The sequence below is a fragment of the Cantharellus anzutake genome (genome assembly GCF_015039405.1).
Source record: "Cantharellus anzutake strain C23 chromosome Unknown EI90scaffold_9, whole genome shotgun sequence".
Lineage (NCBI taxonomy): Eukaryota > Fungi > Basidiomycota > Agaricomycetes > Cantharellales > Hydnaceae > Cantharellus > Cantharellus anzutake.
The window spans coordinates 270,759-298,588 of NW_024066959.1; the positions used below are offsets into that span (position 1 = coordinate 270,759).

The following is a 27,830-nucleotide window of genomic DNA, read 5'->3' on the forward strand; positions in this document are numbered from 1 at the left end:
ACCATACGCCACGGTGTCGGCACGACCATGAGCGAGTAAAGGCGTACGCATAGTACTACTCGTCATCACCTCCGTCCCCGTGGTCACCATGCCCTCTTCCTCATCAGGTAACTTCCTTTTCGCGGCAACAGTGTGAGTGTCGGAAGGGAGGAAGAAATGGATTCACGTGATGGGGGGTCAGTGAAAAGCAAAGGTACAGTCCTCCGTAGCGAGGATGGCGTGGTGGAAGCATGGTGGCCATCGAAAGTTTCGGCAATGTGGGGTGGCGATGCAATTGGCAAAACTTGTCGCGAAGGGGTTGGGGGACGGACGGTATCAGTGCTAGCGGCACTATCGGCACGTTCGCGTGCCTCACGGGCGAGTAGCATGGTCAGTGCCGATCGGTTAGTCGTATTTGGACTTAGAATTTTTGGGGTGACTTCGCCTAGGACGGGAGTGCCTCCTCTTGAAATAGTAACCTTGGGAGAACCTGGCACCGATGGGGTCTCTTGTCCATGACTGAAGGACGTCGAGACACCAATAGCGGTGCGAGAAGGGGGACGTCTTGGAAAGCTGGTACCAGTAGCAGTTACTCTGTCTGTGAAGGAATGATATTGGTGCGCGGGCAGTAAGGAGGGAGCCGGGGACAGCAACATATCAGAGAGAAGCGCAGTGTCGTCTCGAATGGACTCTCCAGTGTCGGAGTATGTCACGGGGGAGTTGCTCGGCTGAGAAGGGACTCGCCTGGCAGGAAGGAAAACATATATACGTGTCAGAAGGTAATGGTTGGTATAGTTGTTCAAGAGGAAGGAAGAGAAGAGGATAAAAAAAAAATAGAGCCGAGTTGCCACAATTTGAAAAGTTAACTCACAAACGTTCCTGTCGCTGGGGGGTCCTAGTGAGAGAGCGCCTTGAGAACGATGGGCCCGCACACTGAAATAACCATCTTGAGTGTGGGATGGACCGTCGTCTTGGGTTGCGTCAGCCGTAGGAGAAAAGGCGCGAACATTACTCATGCTCGCCACTGAAATTTCGCCATAGGAAGGAGAGGGTCTGCCGGAAATAGCAAAACCCCACCTCGATCGCCAATCTGAGTTAGGATCTGACGTATGATGAGGTGTAGAAGGACCTCCATGAGGCACAGAAAGCAGGAGAGCGTTGGGATCTCTTCCGGGCATGAGTTTCGCAGCTGTCTGTTCTGTGACCTTGAAGACATCTCCTTCATAATCTATGGAAGCAACCCATAGAAAAAGAAAAAAAGCAATTCAACAGAAGAAAATTTAATCAAGAAAGAATTGTTGCAATTGTCGTAATGATGATCGACAAACTGAATTGGATTCAGCAGTCAGGCTGAATCGCGGGAATAACCGACCATTCCCACGCCCGAGAAATTCAGCTGATAATCTTGAACGGTGGCTCTCAGTCGTTGCTCGTTAGCGCTCCATGCAAATCCAGAAACACAAGCGAAAAAGCACGCTTTCCATTCAGAACCGATAAGCGCCGATGACATTACTCAACCGCTTTCATTTAACCGTATTCTAGAACATTACAATCACAGGGATCCGTGCACATATGACAAGGTCAGATGGCGAATACAATTCGTCAACTGAACAATGTAGCTTTCGCTTCTGGTTTGATTTCCCTTCCCCGTAATGCCCCCATGATGATTCGCAAATAGCGTCATATCAACGTCCGCACCCTTGTAACTTGGTGAACTAAATCAAGTGTGCATCGCCCAAACGCACTAGATGCTCGATTGCGCGATATCGGACCAAATGAATGTCACCACGCTCCATTTCTAGTGTGCTTCCGCTGAATACCACAGGAAACAGCCGAGTTTCCTTTAGCTTCCAATCATGACTCATAAACAAACAACAAGCACCCACTTTGTCAATGTAACAGGTTGACACCGTTTCTTTGCTCGTACGAACACAGGTTGGTCAAGGTTGGGCCGGGTGACTAGACATTCAAGATCCCCAATCAAGGAGGCATGTCATCACAAGCCCCCCAAGCCACGATTGGAAAACAAGAACACAGCATACGCACCCATTTCCGGTACCCCCGGTTCGTTATCCGTCAACGAGCGCAAATTTTCGGGTATCCCGTTGAGCGCACAAACTTCAAAATGTTTCTTCAACATTTCTTGGTACCTGCCCGAGACGGAACGAACGTTCATGGCCACGTTCCTTCCCCTAGACGACACAACAACAAAAGATGCACGCACCGCTCAGCGTGAGAAAGTTCAATTACAGATAATCGGCCGCGTAAATCCGGGGTCGCAATAATATGAGCTGCATACTTCTCGACCTGTAGAAAAAGGAAATTTTTTCGTAAGCTCAGGGACCATATGTCAGCAGACAGAACGACTTCTTCTTCCTTACCCCCCTCAGGCAGAGTGATCCAAGTGGAACAGATCAGGCAAAAGAAAACCAGACCCACCTTGTACAGTCGTGTGCGCAAGTACGATCGCAACAAGTACCGTACACGTTCCGCCTCGGTCTGAATCAACACGATTCGAAAGTGCTCTTCTTCAGACGTTCTTGGATCGGATTGTAAATGTTCCACCATCTCACTCTACACACATTCCCCCGAAAATGGAAGTCATGAACCAATTTACCAGTCACGCACACACAAATGAACAACAACAACAACAACAACATCCCAAATAGGGCGCAATCTCTCTCTATATGCGTGTGTGTGTAGAACAAGCACTTAGTGTCAGCGGTGGTGGCGGCGGTGAACAATTGGTAGTGATGACGACCAATCGCAACAGCGCCAGGAAGATCAGGGACCAGCCCCATGATCATGCACCATCAGGAGGACACACAACTGGAAGGAACGAGAGGGGGAAAAATTGTTGTAGGGGAAAGAGAAATATAACAGGAAGCTGACCTAACCTGAGCCTGCAACTTATCGAGTACTTCTTCCACCATCAAACCCGGCCACAGGAGGATATCAGGCGCACTCCGTTCGTCCATCCACAATCGCGTTAGTCTATCCAATACACCTTCCTCTTCCTCTTCCGCCCTGCCGAAAACATCTATCTCTGGCCCCGTTGTTGAGCCAGCGCGAAGGATCTGATTCAGCTCATCGGGAGGTGATCCGCCGTCGCGTCGGTGAGACGTCGCCGCGCGATTAGAGATGTGATCATCGATATCCATTTTGCTAATCTGGGGTGGGTGGGGGGAGATCGCGCAGCCAAATGAGCTCAAGATGAATAGGAACGATCCGAAATATAAGAATGTCCCCGTTTCTGGCGTGGGGTCGTGGGTGATGGTTGGTAGTTTGTCCCGATCCGTAAACTCTAAAGCGCGAAAGAAAAGAACGCAAAATAGGTCATGTGATCAATAACGGAATGTGCCGACATTCGCACCAGCACTGCCATTTTGGTATTCACCCTACAGAAAACAAAAGATGTCCAATACCATCGCTTTGTACGCATCGGGTCTCCCTCCCAAAACCATGTAATGCTATGTATACTCATTTAGATCTTCTTCAAGGTATCCGTTGTCAAATTTCACCTTCAGGTGAGCAACATTTTGAGCAAGCGCCTCCGTTGGCACGCAAAAAAAAAAAGATGAATGACGCGCCTAAATCTCAAAAACCGACGTGTTTCGTTGCCCGTTTCCCGTTACGCGCTTAATTTTCTCCTCCGTCTCCTTTCTCAGTACGAAAGAAGCTCAGCCTGAAGAGGATCCCTCCGTTCAAGCCCGCCTGCAACGCCTTCAGAATAACTACGAAGATTATGGTATGCGCAGAACGGTCGAAGGTGTCCTAGTCGTACACGATCACGGCCATCCGCATATTCTCATGCTCCAGATTGCCAATGCCTTCTTTAAACTGTGCGTTAGTTTTCGAACCCACCCCCCTTCCTGACACGCTCTGTATCTGATGATTTTTTGAACGCGTCTTTTTCTGATCTGATTTGGATCCTGGATTTGGGGCGCTCGTAATTCGATAGACCGGGAGACTACCTCAAGCCTGGCGAAGATGAGATAGAAGGACTTAAACGCCGTCTAGACGAGCGCCTCGCCCCGATCGAGGGTCAGTACGAAGTGGACACTTCCACGGAGAACGACTGGGAAATCGGCGATTGTCTGGCTCAGTGGTGGAGACCTAATTTCGAAACTTTCATGGTGACTTTTTTCTTTTTTTCCCTTCAACCTGCTGGCCAGGACTTATCTTATCACTCTCTACTTATGTGCACCAACTAATTCCAAATTTCGTTTCCTCCCACCCTCCACTCCCTGCTATGTTACGGCTCTGATCTGCCCTTCTTTTCACATCAGTATCCCTTCGTTCCTGCTCATATCACCAAACCGAAAGAATGCAAGAAACTCTTCCTTGTCCAAATGCCTGAACGTAGTACGTAGGAAAAAAATCCATCTTACTATCCCTATTCTAATCACATCAATTATCCCCTTGCACCTCGCACGGGACCCTTGCAGAAGTTCTTGCTGTACCAAAGAACATGAAACTGCTCGCTATCCCGCTTTTCGAACTGTACGATAACTCTGCTCGGTACGTATTAATGTTTCCCTTCACATTTGGCACAAAAAAAACTCTTTTTCTAACATTTCTCACTGCACTTTCAGCTATGGTCCCCAACTTTCTGCTCTTCCGCATCTTCTTTCTCGGTAAGTTTTCGTACGACATTGCTTCATGATCTCCTTGCAAAACTCCCTCAAGGAATTCACTAAAAAAGGCTCCAATACAGGTATAATTTCATATATCAATGAGAACTTTGCGCGTTAAGTTCTCGCTCGCTCACTTGACGAACTCCCCCCTCATCAACTTCTTCCCTCTCCAAGACAGACTCTGTCATTATTTTATCACCTTGATGAAAAAAAGGTCCTTTCTCTTTTTTTTTTTACCCAGAAACTCATTTTTCCCCTCGCTTCCATCACATCATCCACTCGATTCACGTTGAACGCTGGCTGATAGCGATAGCGCTCCTCATGTTCTAAAATCCATGTTCCAATAACTTTGTGTAATACAAACAACCAACTGGGCTCGAGTTCCAGCTAGATGTCTTGTGTCGCGTTTGCTATGTCGTCATGATTTATGACTTGCCCGCTGGTTAGACTAGTTGATATCGCTGCTCCTCCCCCTTGACTTTCAGAGCTTTCACCTTGCCAGTTATTCCCTTTCCTTCTCCGTGGTTGAGGGGATTGCCTATGATGGTTAATCAGTACTGTACAGGCTACCAAACAATGAGAAACTCCAGGCAAATCCATAAAACTAAAGTTGCCTAGCTAGATATATGCGTGACGTCAGTCGTATCAACTTCAAGTGTGTACATAACAGCACGGAATCAGCCGGGAGCAGTGCATATATCCGATAGAACGGTATGACGCCATAAATGCATGCCATTGAAGTACTTGGTACCTTATATGACACTATACATAACAATTCGCGTTTAATTTCGCAGATTATGGGCGCAACTATCATCTGATATTAGCTGATCTGATGTTCTCTGTTTGAAATTGGACTGAATATCGGACATCTCGGTGTTGACAGGTTTTCATGGCGCCCATATCCAGATATCGCCGTTTTCTTGACGTTGGAGTCCCTTGTCTCGAACGAACAGTACGCAACATTACATAAGTAATTCGAAACGAGAATATAAGTGCTGACACTTTGTCCAGATATGTATTGTGCCATCATGACTACGTCATCCCCGATAGTGACTTCCAATCTGTCATTCCACTCCACCCCCCCATAGGTTTTGGGTACAGCACGAGCAACCTCAGGCTAATACTACTTCGTTGGTCAGTAGGTTCACTCGGAGAGAACGCGAAGAATCCCTTCAGCGCCGTCCGATTCATTGACCACAAACCCCCCAGCCCCCAGCGGATCTGGACCAGCATAGCCCCCATCTCGCGGATGAGGTCCATCACAACGTCAGTTACCTATACTTTGGTGGTCCTAAAGTCAGTACTTGCATTAGCCGCGTTCAAGGTAGCATGAGGTCCTTTGGTGAGGCACGTAATCTTGGGACTAGACACTCAACCATGGCTATCGGAAAGAAGGATGAAAACCCGACGTCCGCGATCGCTCTTGTGCAGGCGGTACACCCTTGTATATAGGCAGGGGGAGTTCGCCATTGACTAATGTTTAGTTTGGTTAGAGAGCTCGTGCACGAACATCGTACTAGGCTGCCGGTCTAGCACACTCATTCGCTAGTTTAAAATTTCCCGTGCTATCGATCGACGACCTAGGCCAGGAAGGCGTTTACAAAACTCGCGATCGAGCGAGTTTGTGACCAGTACCACTAAGCAAGTAAGACTCCAGCCTCTATGACTTTGTAATCCCCGCTACGGAGGGTCCCCTTCAACCTCTTCCCTCAATCTGTATCCTCCCCATGTCTTCGTATGCTGCTAATCGCACAGTATCTGACCCACTTCTTCAGCCCTGCGCGGCCTCGTTCAAATCAAAAGCTACGCCTTTTGAACTCGATCTTTTTTCTGTATTCCGCTTGGAGTTGAGCAATCACTTCAGGTTAACGTAATTCTGAAAGATTTGTACAGGAATGAATTAATGTCGGTTTCATGGACTCCATTGCCATCGTTGTAGTGTGAATTTAGCATATAATTCGAATTAGGCTCCCTAGCCGGTATCATTCGAGAACCATTCCTACGGCGATTGCACCGAATGACTATCGCTTGGGTTTCGATTTAACGTGCAATTTCAGTGATCACCATTATGCGGGTCATATTACTACATCATGCCTGACGATGTGTAACTATCATCGTTCCCTGGTCCCTGCCTCTTCTTCATCGCCAATGGCAGGAACAATGCGTCGCCACTCGATGGCCGGAGAAACTGGCTAAGAATGCGGAAACGCAGTTACCGAGGAGGCACCCCCCCCCCCCCCAACACCTTGCGACTCCATCATGCGTGCCTGCGCCCTATCAATCTGCATAATTACCAGGCTACAATTGTTATGAGGGTGCCCCTCAAACTGGATGGCCGAGCTTGCATTTGGATCCGATGAAGTCCCACGGGGTGACGATTTCTCACGGGGTGACGATGCGCAATTCACAATGCGCTTTCCCACGGAAAAAAAAACGAACCCCCTCTGTAAACAAACGCCTCGCAAGCTCGGCCAATAACTTCTCCCCTTTTCACGGAGACTAGCCTATCCAATCTATGCCCCACATCTCTTTCTTCCCCTTGGTGTTGGTATTACACATATGCCCCGAAGGGGTGATATCATATTGTCTGATGGCTGCCAAGATCCCCAGGTTTTTACTATTCTGATCCTCATTTGCTACCTATGTTCCCCTCGCGGGGTAGGAATTCATTGAGTCACATGGGAAACGAGCCAGGTAATTGCGCGTCCAGCGCTGCGGACCAAGCCTGCGGATATGGACGACCCGTACACAACTCTGCATGTGTGCGTAAAATACCATACCACATCGGAAGCCTGCACCCATCTACAGAGAGTAACGGCACCCACCATGACTTATGTTATAACCAGGCTGCTGTTATGGGGGTTGAGGTGATGATGATGATGATAAATCAGAATCTATCTTTAATACCCCGCGGCCTCGTGGGCAGTGCGGCTATCCCGTCCTAACACCGGAGCGTATGGGGGGAATATCTATACATGATGGTATTCTGGTTGGTGTATTGTGGTTGGTGTATTCGGGTGTCAATGGTCCTCGGGTTCTGTAGTGTCCATAGGTATTGTCGTGGTGATAAAAAATAAAAATGAGAAATGGGAAAAAGTGAAACGGTTCCGTCTGACCCCTGCAAACTCTGCTCTGCTTCGTCTGTCCTGTGGGTCGGTCGGGCGGTGGTGGTCCTCGCGATGTGTTTGTTGTCCTCGGATTTAACGTTTGTCACCTGTCTTTGGATTTGGATCCGATGTTGGCGGTGATTACGTTCCCATGAAAGAAATTTAATAGGCAGGACTCCAGCCTCTCTGACTTCGTAACAATAAAGAGAGGCTGGAACCAAACCCCAGTTGATGAATGCGGATTTTTACTGAATGGTTGTCACAGTCGAGAAAGGGTCCTCACAGTTGCCATGGGTTACTTAAGCAATACAGTTTAAGTGAATGGAAGGAGAACTTCGGGATGAAAGATATTTGTTTATATTTACAGTACAAACAAGTGCAAATTCTTTTCTCGATCCCACAATGGATGCATTCCAAGTCAAGATCCCTTCTCTACCGATATTCTACACGCCTGGTCAGACTGGGAATCTTGCAGGCTATAGACAACAAAAAATATTTTCTAGACCTCACCCCAATGAAACTTACAGCCCTGCTACCTCAATTCCATCACGGGGCCGTCCCAAGCACAAAGCTGCAGAGGACCAGGATTCTCCAGTGAAAAAAATCTGCGAGAATTCAGGAAGAACTGCTGTTATCGCCAACCAACGGGCAGAGTTCATTGGAAGCCCACCAGAACCACTCTCACCATCAAAGCGGCTTAACAGAGAAGACCAAGCCAGGAGCTGCAACGCATTCAATACCATCGAGTCGGAATGGATGGCATCCAGTTCTTCCCAGACACCGACGGAGTGTGATAAATGGCAAAGTACCTCGAGGTGCCCTTCATGTTATAGCTCTGCCCCCGAGCAATTATACCTGCTGGGCAGCCAGCCCAGGCCCAAGCCTCTGGCAACAGTAGAACTGATACTGTCGATACTGAGATCGCGGGATATCACACTCGGCGAGTTTCTCATTACGCTTTTTGGGGATACCACGCACTTAAGTACATCAGCAAAGGAGATGCTCAAGTGGTTCATAGGGGGACGTACCGTGAAGAACCACCCTGTTGACATCGTCCATGCATTATACAGTCATCCATGGGCCCGGCCCCAGCAATCGTATGAACCCACCTATGACACACTGCCAGAATACGCTATTCCAATGATGAGTTCTCAGCCAGGAACTCATTCAGACATCAAGAACACGTACAGCAAGCTACAGGAGTACTTTATTGCACGCGTTGTTGACCGGCTGGAGACAGAAGTCAGGGCTCTTCTCAAAAGCCCTTACTTGCGTGCAAGAGACACCGCGACAAGCCGATTTAGCTGGGATACGGTCCTAGACTTCTCTGTTAACACAGTCCAGAAGATGGCCCTCAGCGTCGCACCTGTGACCTGGATGTTGTTAACATGGATTGCAGTTGGTGGGGAGAGGGCGGAGCAGCTGAAAGAAGCGAAATTAAGGGACTCTGGGAAGGGACGTGGGTCGAATCACGTACGAGATCCCTATTTAGTGAGTGAACGATTCAGTACTTGCTAGCGAATTAACTGATGATCGTGTGAGGGATGCACCGTTGTGCTGATGGTGCTGTTGTACTTTCGTAATAAAGGGTTAAACAAATTCCAGAGCATCATGGGATTACTCATGTTCTCTGAGAATTCTTCAAAGTCATTACAATCCATCACTGGCTGCATCGGACTTGCAGTCGCGAATAGCTCAACTCTTCAGCGCTTATACTCAATGAGCGCGGTTGCATCCGAGAAAATTCGCAACATAGGGGCTAACTGGGTCAACAAGCTGGCTTCATTCCATGTCGTTTATGATAACATCAATCAGTACCATAAAGACTGGCGGCCATCCCTCTCTTCACAAACATGTATGGAAAGTGGGACTGCTGCCACCTTGATCATGCAGCCTGGCGTGGCTGCAGATGCTTTCGATGGTTTTGAATATGAGGAACGCCGGCGGCACGTCAAACGTGATGACATCACGTTAACGAGGATTTGGGATGACGTTGACCGCAAGCACCTGGAAAACGTCTGTGTCATCAACATATTGCGTCTGTTACTCGATCACATACCTGGCCTGAAGCGACACAAGAACGACTTCGACAATTTCAGGCAAACTGCTGCGATTCACCCAACGCCACTCCAAATCACCGAAGTTATCCCCCTTGAGACGTCGGGCTTTGATGAGGCAACTACTATGGGAAACCGTCAGACAATCCGCGACATCATCGAACGCCAACTTGGGATCCCTCCACATGCTGTCGAAGGACGACTCATACCATTCTCCGGTGATCAGGCCACAATATCACGCATCCGAACCCTGAAGCGCCACACAGCTTCAGGGTCTTCTTGGTTCTCTTCAAACCGTTATGTCCTACCGCTTATCGAGCTTTGGCACATGAAGTTCGCAATGCTCAAAGGGATAATTAAAGCTCACTGGCCAGAGCAGACCGAAAAGGGCGACGTTGGTCTTCGCTTCGCTGCCGATAAACTTCGTCGGAATTTAAACCCCAACAAAGTGGATTTCTATCCCGCTGAGAGACTCATTGAAGTTGTACTCACAGCGATGACGCTAAATTACATCAGGTATTTTTTACTTCCCACTTCCTCCTTCACAGCTCACTCGTAAGTTTTCTTAGACATATACTTCGCCAGAAATCTTTGAAATGCCCTGTCCGGGAGGACAGGAAGCCGATGCACCTTACCGAAGAACTCGAGGCATACACAAAGGAAGGAAACTTTCTCCATTCATGTAGTTTCAACGATCTCTACCGCCTTGCTTGCGATGCATACCATGCATTTGGCTCGACACGTTCCGGTTACATGGCCTTGTCACCCGATGTAAGCGATGGCCAGTCATACTTCGCCCGCTTCATCGATCCTCAACTGGACTCTCTCTTCCCAATGCCAGAAGAGCCCTCGATTGTATCCAATATGGCCCGACGAAGCTGTGAGCAGGGTGAAAGCGATGAAGACGATGTGGACGAAAGTGATGACGAGGCTGGTAATGCCAATGACTGCATCGGAGCATCAATGAATATTGATTTGACTTTCGATAATGAATCTCTCACCTTCGAGATGCCAAACAACACTCGTGGCGACATCTTAATGCACAACAATGCATTTCTTTGGCGAGATTTGCTTCATTACTGGGAGCTCAAGAGTAGTGTGAAGGAAGGAGATGTAGGACGGACGTTTGAAGTGATTAAGGTGAGAATAGTTGGAATTTGGGATTAAACAGTGCCAACTAACCAAGCAACAGTGGCTACGCATGTGGTTCTTCGGCGTTGGGGCGAGCAATTATGGCCACGAACTTTTACATCAAGCGATTGATTTATGGTTCAATTTCACGGCGGCGACGAAGAAGGCAGTCTTTGACTGGTACATTTTGAATGTATCAGGGTTAGTTGGGGGGCGAAAGGAGAGAGATCTCCTTCAGGAGCACCACAACCTTGCAATCAAGCGGGTGCATAATGGACGCTTGGCAAGGTTTGATTCGAGGTTCATTCGGGAGGCCGTCTCCTTGAATGTCGTGCCACTGGGTCAACTTGCAAACACGATCAAGGATCGGCTTGGTCTTCACAAAACCGTATCGAACCGAACCGATGCCGAATTGACAGCGGACATCAACTTACTGGGTCACTCGTACTTAGTTCAGCGACATCATCTCTATCATCCAAACCGATCACAATCCTACTTGGCAATTGATGCACTCTCGCATGGTTATGCAAAACTTCGCAATGGGGCATTGAGCAACTTCTTGGACAAGTACATGACTTGATAGGTGAGTATTCTATTTATGAATCAGTGCCCAGCTGTCTATGCCTGCTTTTCTAATTGCAGGGTTTCGTCCATTAACAGGCCACGTGCCGATCGCACTCTCTTTCGCTTTGACTTCCCCCCATCTTCCATCTCACCATTATCCCCTGTTGGCTCCTTGGACCCTGTGGCACGCCCTGCCCCTCCGTCACCATCTATCGCTTCGGCACCATCACTTGCATGCGATGTTGAGGGCTTCTCGCGTGTAGCCTTCTTTCTTGTCAACCTCTTTTTCTGTGCCTCCGTTGCCTTGACACGTTTAATGATAATCTCTTGCAATTCCGCGTTAAGTGCTTGAACTTTCTCCCACAGTCCATCTATCTCGGCTTCCGACAGAGGCCTGACTGATAACCAGGTTCTGACCACAAAGTCTAAACGCTCGCGCGTGGAGATCGTGTATAGCCGCTCTGCAAGGCCACGAATATCACCATCACCGACGATAACTTCAGGTGAGATATCATCAGGAGAATCAAAGCTGAATGGTCGCTTTCTCCAGACGCTGTGCCTCCAACTCAGCAGATCATTTATTGCATGCTCGCGAAGGTCTTTTGATGGCTTACGAAAGTTCTCCCCAGGCAAGCGGCTAACCTGCTTGCTCTTTTTCGGCTTTTTCCCAGAAAGAACGGCCATGTAGTCTTTTACCATGGCGAGGTGGGATTCCATTGGTCCGGGTTCACACCGTTCACAGCAGTTTGCCACTTCCTTGAACTCGTCACCAAAGTATCGGCATAGTACCATGCGGGGGCAGTCACTGGGGTGAGGATTGAAGAACTCGACCAGCGCAGGCTGTACCATCGCTTGTACTTTATCACGACGCTCGATCTTCGCCGCTGTGAGGCCCTTAGCATTCGATGGCACATATGTCTTCAAATCTCGATGCTCAGCAGGTACGACCTGGAGATCTTCGTTTGCGTACACAACTAACATCCCACCACTGCCATCCCGACTTGCTCGTCCTGCCCACTGTGTCAACTCTTCGACCGAGTTGGGAAGATCGATACAGATGACATTGGTAACACTCATGTCAATTCCGACATTAGCACTAACGGTAGCGACAATGTACCGGATGGAACCTGCGCAAAGGCCGGCAAGCACTTCTCGACGGTCGCTGTCATCCATTTCCGCGTGAAAGGGCGATACCATCTTTGATGCCACTCCACGGCACTTGATCACATCCGTCCAAGGCAACCCTTCTGCTAGTTCCATCACAAGCCACTGACAAAGCACCATTACTTTGTTAATAGTACGGCATGCAAAGAGGGTCGGGGTAAGATCAAGCGATGAATTGATGATTGGGGGAATGACCCAGGCGAGGTCAGGGAATGTCGTCCCTTCGGTGGAATTGAGAAGGAAGCGTGGACAATATTTCAGGTCAGGGCGGTCAATGGGTAGTTTGATATCATGGAACTGATTCTTCTTGAATCCCAGGATTCCCTGGACTTTGGTACGGGCATCATCATGAAGGGAGGCGGACATTGCAAGGAAGGTGATCCGTGTTGGTAAACGCGCGCGCAGTTCACATAATTTCAGGTAATCTTTCCGGAATGTTAATCCCCATTGAAGTACTAGGTGGACTTCATCTATGAAGATGAACCCAAGCTTCCGCATAAAATTCTCATTCCGGAATAGCCGAGCCACTGGTGGGCTTTGCAGCATCTCCGGGCCCATTCCAATCACATCCCATATACCGTCACTAATTTCTTTCCACAGATCGCGACCTTCCTTGGCTGCCATGGAGGCAAGGATGTTGGCGCTCACTCCGATAAACCGGACGCCTTTCTGACGTGCCTTGGCTTCCTGGATGCCAATTTGGTTTGTAAGTGTATAGCATTGTTGAAAGCAGGTACTGACTTGGTCAATTATTAGTGATTCTGTTGGGTAGATAACCACCGCAATGTAATCTTTTTGAGCAATCTTTCGAGCAATCACCGGCGCTAAGGTGAGGACGGACTTCCCGCTTCCCGTCTTGGCTGTTAGAAATACTTCCTGTCCTTTGAACAGGTCGAGTGAGTGTGAAATCTGCCATGGTCGGGGTGCTGCAATTGTCAGCCATTCCTTAAATATTGTACACATCCATTCTTCGGATCGAGTCTCGAAATGTGCCAAACTCCTACGAAATTGATCGAGCTTGTTGTCGTATTCATTCTGCTTGAGGGATGATGCGCCCTCGATAAGTGCACTCATATGGCAAGTTTTTTAGGATAGATACAATATATTCGGCCACCCCCGCCATCACGCTGCTAAGGCATGACTAGATGAGAACCCGAGATTTCCCGGCACGTGATTCATTGTATTGATTAACAAATTGGGACATAGATACAAGGACCCTTTATGAGACCTTAGCAACAATTTAAAAAAAATCCGCATTCAGAACCGCACTGATGAGTCCCAGACTAGAAATTTAACCCCATTATTGTAAACAAAAGCCTCGCAAGCTCGGCTCATGAACATAGATGTGACAAATCTGTTAGAACCATTCTATTTCAGGCACTGTGATTGATCATTCCAAAGGCATTTTACAGAGACCTACACAACCAAACCTTGGCAGGCAGCTGGACGAATATTCGGACAACTCGAAGATTTCTGATTTCTGCATTGGTCACTTCCCGCACAAGTACGAATCGCACCAGTACAAATCGATGTAAACATACGAGTTTGCGAAAGTGCACGACGCATAATGCATCTTATTGGTACCCGGATAAGTTGGGTAACACGCCCCGCTTGAGTTCGAGGTTCGCCACCCATCAAGCGTAGGGAGAACTATAACGTGTTCCCCGCAAATTGTGCCGTTTATGTATCCGAGCTGGACGTACGCCTCCCCGCCGTCGCTCTTGCCAAGTGACTGAAGGCAACCATCTGTTAGGAAAATCATTAGTTAAACAGGATAAATTTTCATCTCTGGCTTCAATTCACCGTGGTTCCATGGGAGCAAAACCCACCATATATAATACACGCCGCTACCCCCGAAGATGGGGTCTGCAAAGCGGGCTGCAGTGACAAAGCCGAAGTGGAAATCAGCCGCGACGATCGGAAGCAGAGCGATTGCAACCAAGGCATTCCAGAATCGCATGGTGACTTCGGAGCACTGCCAGCAGGTAATGTTGGTGAGTAGCTATGTAGGGCACATGAATCAAGGACTTCTGACCTCGGTTTTGAGCGGAACGCCCAGAAAACTGAGAAAGAGGGGGGACCATCCCTCAGATGCTTTATAGGAGATTTCGGTACCTTATCAATAGGACGCGTAGTGGATCGGATAAAACAAACATCGGTTAGCGCCAAAAGTAAAGCCATGTGGGCACCAGTTCCATATGTAGCACCAGTTTTTGGTTTGTCGCTGCACTAAAAGATGTTCTCCACAACGACAGCACACGCCAACTGCGTTGTATATGTAGCACCGGTTTTTGGTTTGTTGCTGCACTAAAAGATGTTCTCCACGACAGCAGCACCCCCTGAATGATGAAAAACTTATGTTTGTTCAATAATATTGACGTTCCTATTTTAAACGGCCTCTCCAGGCGGGTGACCAGCCTCCATTAACAACCGTTAGTAATTCGAGATTTAGACTGTCGGTGCATCCCATCGTTGCTTTCCAATGATGCTTCGCCCCCCCGACCGCACGGTTCTGATTGGTGGTTTTTGGGTCATAAGTACTCCTTTTCTGAAGAAGGATTTCCCTGGCCTTCCAGAGTCTGCCTTGTGTCGCATATGGCATATTGCTTTCATTCAACTGGTCAGTTGTATTTGGAGTCATGTCCAAAGACCCTTTGGCTCTCGTCCCCGCTTGTTGGTGTATTCTAGTTGATCTGGATTGCTGGCGTGCGAGTCTTCTCTGCTTGGTTTGTTGTTTCGTGGATCGGTCAACGAGGCTTAACTTCGTCTTAGCTGTATCTAGCGGAGTTGTCTGGATGATATTGTAATATTGTAATAGGAGCATGTGAGGTTATGTAACTGACGCGCCGCCAAACCGTCGATCTTTCCATCAAATTGGCAATGTCTTTGCAGCCGATGTTAAACGTCGTGATCATCCAAAAATGGTAGGAAATCAGGTATATACAATACTATTCTGATTTAGCGCAAGTGGAAACCAGGCCTGCACAGAGGCCAAGAAGCACAAATCGCTTGAAAGATCCACTTTCAGACAGAAATACACTAGTTGAAACCGTGATAACCCATACCCTTGTGTTCCCAGACTTCAGTATGGGCAGTGCACTAAATGTTGGCCCGTTTGGATGAACCTTATTAGGCAGGAGAACCTTATCCCCGTGAGAACCTGGGGAGATAGATGTCCCCAGAAACAGGCGTTCGGGCCCAAATCGTTGAAAGCGCCGTAAATGATGCACGCGTCGTTCGACGCGTTCAGCCCCCGATATGACCGTATGTTTCCCTGTAGATAGGCTTTTGATCACTGGTTTGGGCTCGGCGTCCTATCCATTACAATAGGTATTAGGGGTCATATCCGGTGGGCACAAAATCCGTCGTTCACGTTTTGTGAAATCGCATCTAATCTGCGCAGCACCCCATTTCCTTTCCACATTACTCAAGGCCATCACGCGCAAACTCATTCGTCCCTGTTGGTTATCGTTGGGCTTATTACCCGTGCCAGGCCTCTCGCCGGTAAGGGCACTCTCGTCAAACCTTCTGCCTGTATCGACACCCCTCACAACACACCCTGCATTCGCCCTCAATCGCCCTACAGATATCACTGAAGGATCCTCTCGTCGCAGCTAACTGAAGACGACCGGAGGTGCTTAGTGTGTCGCTGGCGCGTCGCGGTCGAAGCACGCTCTTCAGCCAATGGAGCTACGTCGTCTGTGTGGAACGGTGATTGCTTTTGACGTCCCGTGCAGTTCCATAGCCTTTTTGTAGAGATACCCGACTAAGGAGGGCTGGAGGCTGCACCCTTGCACCGCTGGCGTCTCGTTGTCGTTTCCTTCGTCCAGGCAACGCGCTGCAAAGGCCGATCTCACACTCCGATCCCGTACGGCCCCCTTCACAGGCACAACCTCTACGAACCGCCTCGTTCCCACATTTCGTCTGAACGGCGCATTACGCGACACACATACCTACTTGCCCTGCTCCTCACTCGCGCACAGAGACTTAGATCTTGCTCTATGTTGTGGGACATCCCCAGAATAGCAATCAAATCTCTGTGTATCGTCTACTGCCATTGGACGGGCGTAAACGGCCTCAACCGGCGGAATTGTTGGTAGTTGTCGCAACCCTCTGCACACCCCCGTTTTCCACGCCACCCCCTTATCCAATTTGGATTAGTGGGATCGCATTCACATTGGGTCTGAGTGACCGCGAACTCCTCGGTCAGTGCTGGTCAATTCCTGACGGTGCAATCGGACAGAACCTGACCCGACGTGTGCCCCCTACCGCTCCGTGCCCAATACCCACACAGAATAACCGCTTTTGAAGCTTCAGCGCCCTGGCTTTATTCCCCGCTGCAACACGACCGAGCAATCGTTCCAGCTCACCTCGTTTGGTGTCCACCCTTATTGGTATGCCCTGCAGCCATATCCGCATGGCTATTCAGCTGAGCGCGCATTTCCTTTATAGATCAATTAACAGCGCGACCCGCGCATTCTTGTTGAAGGGCCTGCCCTGTTCTTTGCTTTGACCTGAATGCGTCAGTTTTCCAAAGCAACTACACCATGCCGAGGAGATACAAACTTGCAAAGCCTCCCGTTTCTACCTCACCTGCAAAAAGGTATCACCCATATAATTATAATAAACCTAAAAAACATGGCCATCTCCTTAACCCCCAACCTGCACGTTATCCTGAATTCTCAATGTCCAATGTCCAATGTCTCAAGCTCGTGATAACATCGCCCCCAGCCATCACGACGGGTGGAGATAGCAGCCTCCGGTGGCTCTGTGGTGATCCAACGCTGGGGACCAGGAATCCAGTCCACCCATCGGTGGCAGGTCCCAAATCGCCACGATCATGTGGGGAGTGCGATGCAGGCGTGTACCGACAACATCTCGACTCCCCTCCCCTCACCGCAGGCTCCAAAAACGGAGTCGCCCATATGGGAAGAATCTCCCCATTCTTTGGTTGGAAAATGCCGCAGAAGCCACCATCCCAAGCTCAGACACCCCTTCATTGCCATCAGCTTCCAAAAAGCGAAACAAGAGAGCATTTCGGAACCCACAAAAGCAGGCAGCCTGGCTTCATTAGCGCGAGGACGTGATATATAAAGCAGTGGGAATTTACTTATATTTGGAGGCGAAGAAGGCAGGACGCATATCTCTTGGCACTCCTGGTGAGACTTTGTCCAGATCTGTACTGTGCCCTCATGACTACGTCATCCCCGATAGTGACTTCCAATCTGTCATTCCACTCCACCCATACACTTTGGGCGACCCGAATGGGTTGTAATTGCCACAAGCAGAGATAAAGGTAGTAACTGAGGGAAGGATTCTTGCATTAACGAATGTTCTCTATCGGTGACCTGGTTTTGGGTATAGCACGAGCGACCTCAGGCTAATATTGCTTCGCCGGTCACTAGGTTCACTCGGAGAGAACGCTTCAGCGCCGTCCGATTCATTGACCACAAACCCCCTGGCCCCACGGCGGATCTGGACCAGCATAGCACCCATCTCGCGGATGAGGTCCATCACAACGTCACTGAAATGGGTTACCTAGACTTTGATGGTCCTAAAGTCAGTACTTGCATTAACCGCGTTCAAGGTAGCATGAGGTCCTTTGGTGAGCTTGTGCAGGCGGTACACCCTTGTATATAGGCTGCCGGTCTAGCACACTCACTCGCTAGTTCAAATTTCCCGTGCTGTCGATCGACGACCCAGGCCAAGATACGAATGGTAGGCGTTTCAAAAACTCGCGATCGAGCGAGTTTTTTGACCAGTGCCACCAAGTAGGCAAGACTCCAGCCTCTATGGCTTCGTATTTCCCGCTATGGAGGATCCCCTTCCTCTTTCCTCAATCTGTATCCGCCCTATGCTGCTAGTCGCACAATATCCGACCCTCTTCAACCCTTGTGCAGCCCCATTCAAATCAAAGCTATATCTTTTGAACTCAATCTTTTTTTGTAATGTGAGTTTATCATATAATTCGAATTAGGCTTCCTAGCCAGCATCATTCGAGAACCATTTCTACGGCGATCGCACTGAACTAATATCGTTTAACATGCAATATCAGTGATCACCACTATGCGGGACATATTACTTACATCACGCCTGACGATGTGTAACTACCATCGTTCCCTGGTCCCTGCCTCTTCTTCATCGCCACTCGATGGCCGGAGAAACTGGCTGAGAGTGCGAAAACGCAGTTACCGAGGAGGTACTATACACACCCTTTTTTTCCCCAACACCTTGTGACTCCATCATGTGTGCCCATCACTTATGCTATACATAGATGTGACGAATTTGTTGGAACCATTCTATTTCAGGCACTGTGGCAGGTGATTGATCATTTCAAGGGTGTTTTACAACAATTTTTGGCTTACACAACCAAGTCTTGTCAGGCAGCTAGGTGAAGATTCCCGATTTTTGCATTGGTCACTGGGTCTCTTTGCACACGTACGAATCGCACCAGTACAAATCGAGGTAAATAACGCTGTTGGAGGCTTTACACGTCGCATAATGCACATGGGGGGTACTCGGATAAGTTGGGCAACACTTTCCGCTTCCGTTCGAGGTGGGCCACCCGCCAAGCGTAGAGTAAACCGTAACGGGAAGCCCGCAAAGTGTAGCGTTTACTATTGACCCGAGCTGGACGGCCACCCCGTCGTGGCCGGCCGTATCCTGCCTAACCCAGGGGGGTGCAAGGCATATGCCTGACGGCAACCATCTGCCAGTGTTAGGAAAACCATTGGTTAAACAGGAGAAATTTTCATCTCTGCATGACTTCGACCCGGGGAGCAGAACCGTCCAAAGTCGGGCCTTGCCGAGGCCGTTAGCAGTGACAACGCCAAGGTGGAAATCAGCCGCGACGATCGGAAGTAGAGCGATTGCAACCAAGGCATTCCAGAATCGCATTGTGACCTGCCAGTAGGTAATGTTGGTGAGTAGCTATGTAGGCCACATGAATCAAAGACTTCTAACCTCGGTATTGAGCGGAGCGCCTAGAAAACTGAGGAGAAAGAGGGGGGGAACCATCCTTCAGAGGCTTATAGGAGATTTCGGTATCTTCTCAATAGGGCTAGGATGACAATCCCGGTCAGCGCCAAAGAAAATACTAATTCCCTTCCAGCTACAGCCTACCTTCCGGCCCGCTCCCAACTGCGCTGTCTATGTAGCACCAGTTTTTGGCTTGTTGCTGGCCTCTATACAACACCCCCTGTATGAGAAACTTAATTTCCTATTTTGCATAATCTGCGGGTCATAAGATTAATCTCAGGCCTGTCGGCCAAACCGATCTTTCCATCAAATTGGTAATGTCTTGGTCGGATTATCATGGTGCCGTTTCGGCAACATACCCTGCACGCGGCGCAAATCCCACACCCCCGACTTGACACCGCCTCTCCGCGCGATGATCATTCTGTAACATAGCGCCGCCTTACTATCTCCGCTGCAGGAGTCCGGGCACATCCCAACATTCAACTTCACTAGCACAGTATTCTGTCACTGCACTGACCGATCTCGTCTGCAACATGCAGATTGTGTCCAATAAGGTGAAAGCTGATTACATCAACGATAAGAGCTTCTATGGATAAATATATTGCACACAAGGATGTTGTGAAACTATCATAGTAAATGATTCGGCGGCAGAGGGCAAGCATTCTCGGAGACTCTAGCTCTGTGCCCCCCCCCCGTATTACTCGGTATGCGCCCGCGCGACATGTACGTTGTGCCTCACTTTGTGGTGTCGTGAAAGGGGTTCCACTGGGGTGCGATTGCGGGTGCGAGAGTTCAATGTGCTCTGGGGAATATTCTTTCAGGTTGTTTTGAAATTGTTCCCATTCGTTTGCACAATGTGTTCGGCTTAGCACTACCTTTGTAAAGTATGACATGATTATAAGGTAAACAAAGGTTTATTCCGATCTGGTCCTAAAAATGTGATGCGAAGGAGAAGGACATATAGAAAATTGGGCATGCGTCTGATCATATTGATGTGGGGATTCAAGATGTGCTCACTGATAACAGGGGCAATTGGCAGGAAAGGAACGAAACAAAGATGAGGCTAGAGATGTGAGGGCTGCTCAAGGGAGTTCCTGTGAACTTCGGGATAAGACAGAGCGAAGGTGCTGATTATTATTCTGCGGCTTCGTCCTCGTACTCCCTTTCTTCCTCGACACTAGAATTCAGTGGATACGTGAACTCTCCTTAGTTCATCTTCTGTGAGAACTTACGCAGCATCCTGGTACTGTTGATATTCAGCGACCAAGTCTTGTAAGTTGGATTCCGCTTCCGTGAACTACGAAGCCCATGAAGTTTTATAAATGTTAAACATGTAACGGGAAGGGGGGAGGAAAGGATTCCTCACCTCCATTTCATCCATACCCTCCTGGGTATACCAATGAAGGAAAGCCTTACGCCTATGTGAACGTGTGAAGATGTTATTTCAAATAAACTTCAAGAATGACGAACCTGAACATTGCAGTGAACTGTTCATTGACTCGCTTGAACAGCTCTTGAATGGCAGTTGAATTACCAATGAAAGTAGCAGACATCTTGAATCCACGAGGAGGGATATCACATTGAGCAGTGAGAATGTTATTAGGGATCCATTCCACAAAGTACGCGGAGTTCTTCTGTTGGATGATCCGCATTTGGTCTTCGACTTCCTTCATGCTCACTTTACCACGGAAAATAGCGGCAACCTGATACAGAAGGCAATGTCATCCGAGTCAGGTCATGGAGCTGGGCACGAAGCGTACAGTAAGGTATCGACCGTGTCTCGGGTCAGAGGCAGCCATCATATTTTTGGCGTCGAACATTTGCTGGGTGAGCTCGGGAACGGTGACGCCACGGAAATGCTGAGCACCGCGAGCAACAAGCGGCGCAAAGCCAACCATAAAGAAGTGTAAACGTGGGAAGGGGACTGGTAATAATTAGTAGCTCCAGAAAGGAATTGTGACGAGACGACGCACCAAGGTTGACTGCCATCTTTCGCAAATCCGAGTTAAGTTGGCCAGGGAACTACGAAGCCCGTTAGGGAGGAAAGCCTGAACAGACTCAGACCACAGCTTACTCGAAGGGAGGTTGAGATGCCGCTCATAGCGATGGAGATGAGGTGATTCAAGTCGCCATATCTGGGTGTGTGGAGCTTGAGCGTACGCGTGCAAATGTCATACAAAGCCTCGTTGTCAATACAGAATGTCTCATCCGAGTTTTCAACAAGCTGATGAACTGAAAGCGTAGCATTGTACGGCTAGAAGGGTACAGTAAGGCCTGTCTGAGATAATCGGCGAAACCTATTGAACATGCCTCGACTACTGTATCAGAAACCTGAATCGAAAGGGTTCCATAAGCGAGGGGAGGGAAGTCTGTTAGACGGTAGTCTTACCTTCGGGCTGGGAACCACGGAGAATGTACACATCATACGGTCCGGATATTCCTCACGAATCTTCGAGATCAAGAGAGTGCCCATCCCGGAGCCTGTGCCACCTCCCAACGAGTGGGTGATTTGGAAACCTTGCAAGGAATCACAATTCTCTGCTTCCTTTCGTACCACATCCAAGACGTTATCGACTAGCTCGGCACCCTCAGTATAGTCTGCAGTTCACAGCACGATGCGTCCAGAAGTGGTCTCAGAAAGAAACTCTGAGAATGGCTTACGGCCTTTGGCCCAGTTGTTTCCTGCACTGCTTTGTCCAAACACAAAATTGTCAGGACGGAACATGTTACCCAATGGCCCTGATCGCAAAGAATCCATCGTCCCAGGTTCAAGATCCACGAGTACAGCCCGCGGAACATACTTGTTTGCTGCATGATCGCAAGTCATCACTCAGTCAAATTGAGTTCTATGGCAAAATTACCTCCAACAGAGTTGTAGTACACGTTGATCTTCTCTAGTTGCAAATCGTTCGTGCCACGGTATCTGTGTAATACGTAGTTGTTGGTTAGGCACCAGAATCACTCGTTTGAAGGGACTGACACGCCATCGAGCTCAATGCCATGCTCGTCAGAGAGTATGCCCCAGAACTTTGCACCTTTTAATGAATAACTATCACTTTGGGACCAACGGAGAAGAATTGTCAGGTTACCAATCTGATTCCCGCACTGTTAAGTGGAAAACCGCAGCAAGGAAAGAAACATTGTCCTTGAGTTTCTGCATCAAGTGAAGCAAAACCTGGCCATTTACCTGGCCAATTTGAAGATGGACAATCTCGCGCATCCTAAAGGGGAAAAGTGAAGATGATCGTCGTTAGAAACGGGGTCGTTACGAAAGATATGACCCGTGTTCGGGGAAAGATCGTGCCAAATGCCAAACAAATGATGCCCTTGTGAAGGTATGCTGGCTCAATCGCTTCGAGCATGCAGCATGTGGGGAAGTGGTATGCCAGTTGTTCATAAAACTCACGCTGCAGCAGTGCACCTCGGCTTTGCTTGGAATGTCGATATATTTGATTTCGAATAGCGTTCTATTTGGACAGCTACTTTGCATCCGCACAAATCTTTTCGCACGGACCGCCTATCTCTCGGGCAAGGACACACTTTTATGGCTTCAAAGGGTGAGAAGGAAACATCGTAGTTATGTGCATTCGTATAGGTATCTTCATCTGACGTGCAAACTAGAAGAGAGTAGAAGAGAGACCAAGGAGTAAGAATATGAGGAGAACGGAGGAATTGCATTTTAAACGGGTAACTGGAGGGGAGAATGGAGCAGCTAAGACCATCTACTCTTGACCTTCTTGTTCATAAGCACCATCTTCGTACTCGGGATCGTCCTCAGCACTGTCAACGGTTGACGTTGAGCACCTCAAGTCAATGGGAAAACACAATAGCACATACACGGCATCCTGATATTGCTGGTACTCTGCAACCAGGTCCTGCATGTTTGACTCAGCTTCGGTGAATTCCATCTCATCCATACCCTCCTGGGTGTACCAGTGAAGGAAAGCCTTGCGCCTGTGCGGTCACCAGTTAGTGGTCCACCATTAAGTAGATGCCGCAGAAACCACAGGGTAGACTTACTTGAACATCGCTGAGAACTGATCGCTGACGCGCTTGAATAATTCCTGGATAGAAGTTGAATTACCAATAAAGGTCACCGACATCTTGAATCCGCGCGGAGGAATATCACATTGTGCGGTGAGGACGTTGCTAGGAATCCATTCCACGAAGTAGGACGAGTTCTTCTGCTGAACGATTTGCATTTGGTCCTCCACCTCCTTCATACTGACTTTCCCACGGAAGACGGCAGCAACCTTAGAAGCAGGGAAAGTTAGCCTCTAAGAATCATACAGCTCAAAGTCTCTGCTTACAGTGAGGTATCGGCCATGTCTCGGGTCAGAAGCGGCCATCATGTTCTTAGCGTCGAACATCTGTTGCGTGAGGTCGGCAACAGTGACGGCGCGGAATTGCTGGCTTCCACGAGCAGTCAAGGGCGCGAAGCCAACCATGAAGAAGTGAAGACGGGGGAAAGGAACTAGAAAGCAGATCAATGAGCAATGAGTCTGAAAATTTTTTCATGAATGAAACACGAACCCAGGTTGACAGCCATCTTTCTAAGGTCTGAGTTAAGCTGGCCAGGGAACTAAATCAAAAGTAATTTGATTGTGCTTCAATAGCCACCATTCCGTTTGAACGTACTCGGAGCGAGGTGGAAATGCCACTCATGACAACGGAGACAAGGTGGTTTAAGTCACCATAAGTCGGAGTGCTAAGCTTCAGTGTACGCGTGCAAATGTCGTATAAGGCCTCATTATCGATGCAGAAAGTCTCATCTGAATTTTCCACGAGCTGGTGGACTGACAGAGTGGCGTTGTAAGGCTGAAGGGATGGATCTTAAGCTCAACTCAATGCATATAGAGTTTGTTGTACCTCGACAACTGTGTCAGAAGTCTAAAATGAAGGGATAATAAGATTGCTACTCCCAAAGCAGCCCAGAAACACTGCGCACCTTTGGACTAGGCACCACAGAAAAGGTGCACATCATGCGGTCGGGGTACTCTTCACGGATTTTTGAAATCAAAAGTGTCCCCATACCGGCCCCTGTCCCTCCACCCAAGGAATGTGTGATTTGGAACCCTTGCAGGCAGTCACAGTTCTCGGCTTCTTTTCGCACCACGTCCAGAACGCTATCAACCAACTCCGCGCCTTCGGTGTAGTCTATATCCAAATTAGGGATCTAGATAAGGCTGTTGGAATAGATAGGACGCACGGCCTTTGGCCCAGTTGTTTCCAGCACCGCTCTGCCCGAAGACAAAGTTGTCGGGGCGGAAGAGACCACCCAGAGGACCAGATCGAAGTGAGTCCATGGTACCAGGTTCCAGATCTACCAAAACAGCACGTGGAACATATTTATTCGCTGTGTGTCGAGAAATTTTTTTGATAGAAACTTTTAGGCGAAGGACTAGTGTGATCAATGCGAGAATCCCACCTCCAGTCGAGTTGTAATAAACATTTATCCTTTCTAGCTGGATGTCGGAAGTCCCGCGGTACCTGCGAAGGGGCACAAAGGTCAACAAGAAATGTGAAAGCGCGCCTGCTAAATACTGACACTCCATCGTTATCGATCCCATGCTCGTCTGAAACAACCTCCCAGAATTTGGATCCTGAAAAAAGTCATTGAGCCACATGCTAGATAGTGTGATCAAGGACACACACCAATTTGGTTGCCACACTGGCGGAATCAGGCCGACAGCGAGTGATTTGAAAAAAATTTGTGAGTTTTCCGCAAAACGTACCACTCGCACACCGCAAAGCATACCTGACCGGTCTGGAGGTGGACGATCTCGCGCATGCTAGAAAGGAATACCGAAATTGTGAGCAATCAAGAAGCGACATAAAGTAGTCAGAGAAACACGCGATTTTGGCGCGTCCGAAGATTGATCGTGTCATGTTTCGAGTAGCAGCCCGGGTCGGATGACGTGAAGACCCAAATGGCATGTCCAATGACAAGCATCGCAGTGGACGACGCGTGTCAAATGCTTAAGAGACTTACGTTTAAGAGAATCCCAGCTGGGTGATGGATTTGACGAAGAGAAATTGAGGAAGTTGGCAGATTTCTGATTGAAACGGAGCTTCAAATTCTCGGACCATGTCTTAAATCCGTTTAACTCCGAGAGCATTTGCATCTCCCATCCTGTTGCCGCACTTGTCCAGAATTCACTCATAGAGTCGAGCGACTCTATGCATGAACTTCAGGCCAAAACAGAAATTTGAAGCAAATACGACAGTGAATATCATGCCTGCAGTCGACTTCATGGCAGTTTCCGGAAGCAGGTATAAAATCTTCTCTGGAGCTTTGCCAGCCAGATATGCTGAAGTTGTTCCCGTGAGTGTCATCTTCCACCCCATATCCTTTTTTTCTTCTCCATGATGAGTAAACTTTATGACTGCTGTGCACCAGACCGAGCTTGTGCAAACAAGCGATGGTGACAATTACCACGTTTCCCTACAACCGCTTGGGATTCCTGAGTCTGTCTGCCCCTCGCCTGATCATGGTCCGGGGTTTCACAAGCTGACCCAATTTTCTAGAACTCTCTGTTGTTCTGTACCGCTCTTTCTGGCCATCATTTGTACATACTACAACGATCCGCACTAGTTCTGCATATTTTCAAAACACTAGCAGTTGGGCGAAAGAGAATTCAAACGTCATAGCAAAATGAAAATGAGGATAATATTGTCCATCCATCATGATTTGTACCACTGTTTACGCAACGCTCAGTGGTCTCGCGATTTTCTATGCAAACCGGTAAGGGAAGTCATGCGCGGACTTTGCATCTACACACCTGTACTCGCCCTCAGCGGCTACAGCGAGCTCCTCGATCTCGCCTTGGACTGCTTGGAGGGTTTCAGTGATCTGTGAATGGTACAGTAGCTATGGAGAGCGGTGAATCACAGGGGACGACGACGAGGGGTTCGCCTTACTTGAGCTTTGGCGAGCTCATTCAAATTCTTGATAGGCTCTGGATTCTCAAGAACCGTCTTCATCAATTGAATAGCAACCTCTGTCTTTTGGACGAGATCATCCTCAGCATTCTCAACTTCAAGTCTGGTGAACGCGCTGAGCATCGGGGCGTAGACTGGGACATCAATGACTCACTTTGCCTGGTCTTGTTTAGGGCCAATTGCACCCTTCAGCCTGTGTGATAAGGTAAGCGCCCAGCCAACTTGAATTATAAATGGCAGGTACCTTTGCTTGGCAGCGTCGAGCTCCAATCGGCTTACTCTAACGGCTTGCCTCGCCTTAATAGCAAGAGTGATCGAGTTGTTCAGCGTCACCTGCCATGGTGCTAAGAACCTATTGACAATGGCTACCAACGAATGAGAAGTTTAAGCCAACCAAAAATCACCCATCACGCAGAATGCTCATAAAAACGAACCATCATCCTGATCGAGCCTGGCAGCGCCAATCTTTTCATATGCAAGAGAGTATTCTTTCAGCGCTTGCCCGAGGCGCGTCTCCGGGCCTCCAGGTGCCTCCAGAGCTCTAGCAGCAACGGCGGCTCCTCTTGAGACGGCATGGGGAAGCGTCTTCACTGTCGGGGAAGTTGGCGGACTAGGGTTTGGAACGGGGAGTGCCGTTCCCTAAAATGTCGCAAAATCTTTAGCAAACTATAAAACTAATGTATACATTGGGCTCACCTTAAGGTTAGTAGCAGCAAAGGTAGTTAAGCTGTGTGAAACGGTCGCGCCAAACTCCCCGAGAGACTCTTGAATCTGTGTCGGATAATCATAGGAGCTATCTGCGTAGACCTTGGCGATCCTTGTAGAACAGCACATTTGCACTTATAAAATAACAAAAATCAACGTCCCTACTTCAAGAATGCCAAATGGGCGGCCTTCAACGCGTCAACTCGCGCCTCTAACTCCCTGTACTCAGAAGGAAGTTCCGTGATGTCCTCAGGGTTTACGGCGCCGAGTCGCTCCCTTTATCAATGAAGGGTAGAGGAAGGGAATGTAAGCATCGAATCATACCAAAACATCAACATCACGTATAAAGGATTGTATGGAAAGGAACATAGAAACTTTGTCACACCTGGTTGCTTGAACAGAACTTTGGAGGCCCTTAGCGAACTTATTGGCAGAATTACCAAGCTGCAGCCCCGATATGCTCGATTGGATCTTGCTCCAACCGTTCATTTTCTTGCCGTTGGAATAAACTACGAGGGTGTGGCTCTCAAGTTCAGAACGTCGTTGGCAAGGATCGGGTACAGCCA

At 48.6% G+C, this 27,830-nt stretch overlaps 10 protein-coding genes across 10 annotated transcripts; 2 read left to right on the plus strand and 8 right to left on the minus strand.

The window, feature by feature from the left end:
* Positions 1-24: 24 nt before the first annotated feature.
* On the minus strand, positions 25-1,307 carry EI90DRAFT_2636324 (uncharacterized protein). Its single transcript, XM_039053371.1, has one exon. It carries the CDS (start codon positions 1,155-1,157, stop codon positions 84-86), a length of 1,074 nt encoding a protein of 357 aa, XP_038919818.1. The 5' UTR covers positions 1,158-1,307; the 3' UTR covers positions 25-83.
* A 177-nt stretch (positions 1,308-1,484) lies between these two features.
* Positions 1,485-3,322, minus strand: EI90DRAFT_2991631 (GINS complex Sld5 component). Its single transcript, XM_039056119.1, has 6 exons — positions 2,877-3,322; positions 2,419-2,553; positions 2,204-2,286; positions 2,026-2,129; positions 1,866-1,938; positions 1,485-1,791 (listed from the first exon to the last, which is right to left on the minus strand). The coding sequence occupies exons 1-6, from the start codon at positions 3,138-3,140 to the stop codon at positions 1,695-1,697; spliced, it is 756 nt and encodes a 251-aa protein (XP_038919819.1). The 5' UTR covers positions 3,141-3,322; the 3' UTR covers positions 1,485-1,694.
* EI90DRAFT_2639353 (cleavage and polyadenylation specificity factor 25 kDa subunit) lies at positions 3,209-4,861 on the plus strand. Its single transcript, XM_039053375.1, has 8 exons — positions 3,209-3,413; positions 3,480-3,506; positions 3,648-3,821; positions 3,941-4,115; positions 4,269-4,344; positions 4,428-4,500; positions 4,575-4,616; positions 4,697-4,861. Exons 1-8 carry the CDS (start codon positions 3,394-3,396, stop codon positions 4,716-4,718), a joined length of 609 nt encoding a protein of 202 aa, XP_038919820.1. The 5' UTR covers positions 3,209-3,393; the 3' UTR covers positions 4,719-4,861.
* Positions 4,862-8,125: 3,264 nt separating this feature from the next.
* EI90DRAFT_3254935 (uncharacterized protein) lies at positions 8,126-9,253 on the plus strand (the record flags this gene model as incomplete). The annotated part of the gene is made up of 2 exons (XM_039066594.1): positions 8,126-9,214; positions 9,242-9,253. The coding sequence occupies 2 exons, from the start codon at positions 8,126-8,128 to the stop codon at positions 9,251-9,253; spliced, it is 1,101 nt and encodes a 366-aa protein (XP_038919821.1).
* Positions 9,254-14,128: 4,875 nt separating this feature from the next.
* EI90DRAFT_3013593 (uncharacterized protein) lies at positions 14,129-14,599 on the minus strand (the record flags this gene model as incomplete). Its single annotated transcript, XM_039056680.1, has 2 exons — positions 14,129-14,385; positions 14,443-14,599. The coding sequence occupies 2 exons, from the start codon at positions 14,597-14,599 to the stop codon at positions 14,129-14,131; spliced, it is 414 nt and encodes a 137-aa protein (XP_038919822.1).
* Positions 14,600-15,905: 1,306 nt separating this feature from the next.
* Positions 15,906-17,675, minus strand: EI90DRAFT_3286994 (uncharacterized protein; the record flags this gene model as incomplete). Its single annotated transcript, XM_039067034.1, has 5 exons — positions 15,906-16,563; positions 16,597-16,781; positions 16,930-17,040; positions 17,186-17,232; positions 17,537-17,675. The coding sequence occupies 5 exons, from the start codon at positions 17,673-17,675 to the stop codon at positions 16,317-16,319; spliced, it is 729 nt and encodes a 242-aa protein (XP_038919823.1). The 3' UTR covers positions 15,906-16,316.
* Positions 17,676-18,429: 754 nt separating this feature from the next.
* Positions 18,430-20,047, minus strand: EI90DRAFT_3286995 (uncharacterized protein; the record flags this gene model as incomplete). The annotated part of the gene is made up of 7 exons (XM_039067035.1): positions 19,977-20,047; positions 19,762-19,823; positions 19,603-19,699; positions 19,082-19,542; positions 18,852-18,869; positions 18,726-18,803; positions 18,430-18,562 (listed from the first exon to the last, which is right to left on the minus strand). The coding sequence occupies exons 3-7, from the start codon at positions 19,654-19,656 to the stop codon at positions 18,430-18,432; spliced, it is 744 nt and encodes a 247-aa protein (XP_038919824.1). The 5' UTR covers positions 19,657-19,699; positions 19,762-19,823; positions 19,977-20,047.
* A 222-nt stretch (positions 20,048-20,269) lies between these two features.
* Positions 20,270-22,837, minus strand: EI90DRAFT_3152067 (beta-tubulin 1 tubb1; the record flags this gene model as incomplete). Its single annotated transcript, XM_039065771.1, has 13 exons — positions 20,270-20,794; positions 20,850-20,914; positions 20,984-21,035; positions 21,088-21,320; positions 21,378-21,541; positions 21,591-21,639; positions 21,692-21,871; positions 21,937-21,986; positions 22,045-22,215; positions 22,279-22,425; positions 22,479-22,540; positions 22,598-22,722; positions 22,805-22,837. The coding sequence occupies 13 exons, from the start codon at positions 22,835-22,837 to the stop codon at positions 20,752-20,754; spliced, it is 1,374 nt and encodes a 457-aa protein (XP_038919825.1). The 3' UTR covers positions 20,270-20,751.
* Positions 22,838-23,048: 211 nt separating this feature from the next.
* Positions 23,049-25,710, minus strand: EI90DRAFT_2640378 (beta-tubulin). Its single transcript, XM_039053376.1, has 14 exons — positions 25,610-25,710; positions 25,376-25,409; positions 25,273-25,288; positions 25,166-25,220; positions 25,046-25,107; positions 24,827-24,940; positions 24,566-24,774; positions 24,487-24,507; positions 24,256-24,435; positions 24,151-24,199; positions 23,928-24,091; positions 23,638-23,870; positions 23,455-23,571; positions 23,049-23,397 (listed from the first exon to the last, which is right to left on the minus strand). The coding sequence occupies exons 2-14, from the start codon at positions 25,406-25,408 to the stop codon at positions 23,340-23,342; spliced, it is 1,311 nt and encodes a 436-aa protein (XP_038919826.1). The 5' UTR covers position 25,409; positions 25,610-25,710; the 3' UTR covers positions 23,049-23,339.
* Positions 25,711-26,130: 420 nt separating this feature from the next.
* EI90DRAFT_3279669 (BAR domain-containing family protein) lies at positions 26,131-27,753 on the minus strand (the record flags this gene model as incomplete). The annotated part of the gene is made up of 9 exons (XM_039066695.1): positions 26,131-26,350; positions 26,400-26,488; positions 26,539-26,662; positions 26,714-26,752; positions 26,804-26,924; positions 26,994-27,198; positions 27,256-27,376; positions 27,430-27,540; positions 27,650-27,753. The coding sequence occupies 9 exons, from the start codon at positions 27,751-27,753 to the stop codon at positions 26,332-26,334; spliced, it is 933 nt and encodes a 310-aa protein (XP_038919827.1). The 3' UTR covers positions 26,131-26,331.
* Between the last annotated feature and the right edge of the window lie 77 nt (positions 27,754-27,830).

Excerpts from the sequence above, each read along its gene's own strand:
- EI90DRAFT_2636324 (XM_039053371.1), bottom strand. The coding sequence starts at position 1,157 with ATGCCCGGAAGAGATCCCAACGCTCTCCTGCTTTCTGTGCCTCATGGA.
- EI90DRAFT_2991631 (XM_039056119.1), bottom strand. The coding sequence starts at position 3,140 with ATGGATATCGATGATCACATCTCTAATCGCGCGGCGACGTCTCACCGA. Across the intron at positions 2,287-2,418 it reads TGCGCACACGACTGTACAAG|GTCGAGAAGTATGCAGCTCA; the intron begins GTGGGTCTGGTT and ends CTTTTTCTACAG. Across the intron at positions 1,939-2,025 it reads ACCGGGGGTACCGGAAATGG|TCACCCGGCCCAACCTTGAC; the intron begins GTGCGTATGCTG and ends TTGAATGTCTAG.
- EI90DRAFT_2639353 (XM_039053375.1), top strand. The coding sequence starts at position 3,394 with ATGTCCAATACCATCGCTTT. Across the intron at positions 3,822-3,940 it reads GCCAATGCCTTCTTTAAACT|ACCGGGAGACTACCTCAAGC; the intron begins GTGCGTTAGTTT and ends GTAATTCGATAG. Across the intron at positions 4,501-4,574 it reads CTGTACGATAACTCTGCTCG|CTATGGTCCCCAACTTTCTG; the intron begins GTACGTATTAAT and ends CTGCACTTTCAG.
- EI90DRAFT_2640378 (XM_039053376.1), bottom strand. The coding sequence starts at position 25,408 with ATGCGCGAGATCGTCCACCTCCAGACCGGTCAG. Across the intron at positions 25,108-25,165 it reads GGGATCGATAACGATGGAGT|GTACCGCGGGACTTCCGACA; the intron begins GTCAGTATTTAG and ends GCCCCTTCGCAG. Across the intron at positions 24,775-24,826 it reads AAACAACTGGGCCAAAGGCC|ACTACACCGAAGGCGCGGAG; the intron begins GTGCGTCCTATC and ends ATTTGGATATAG.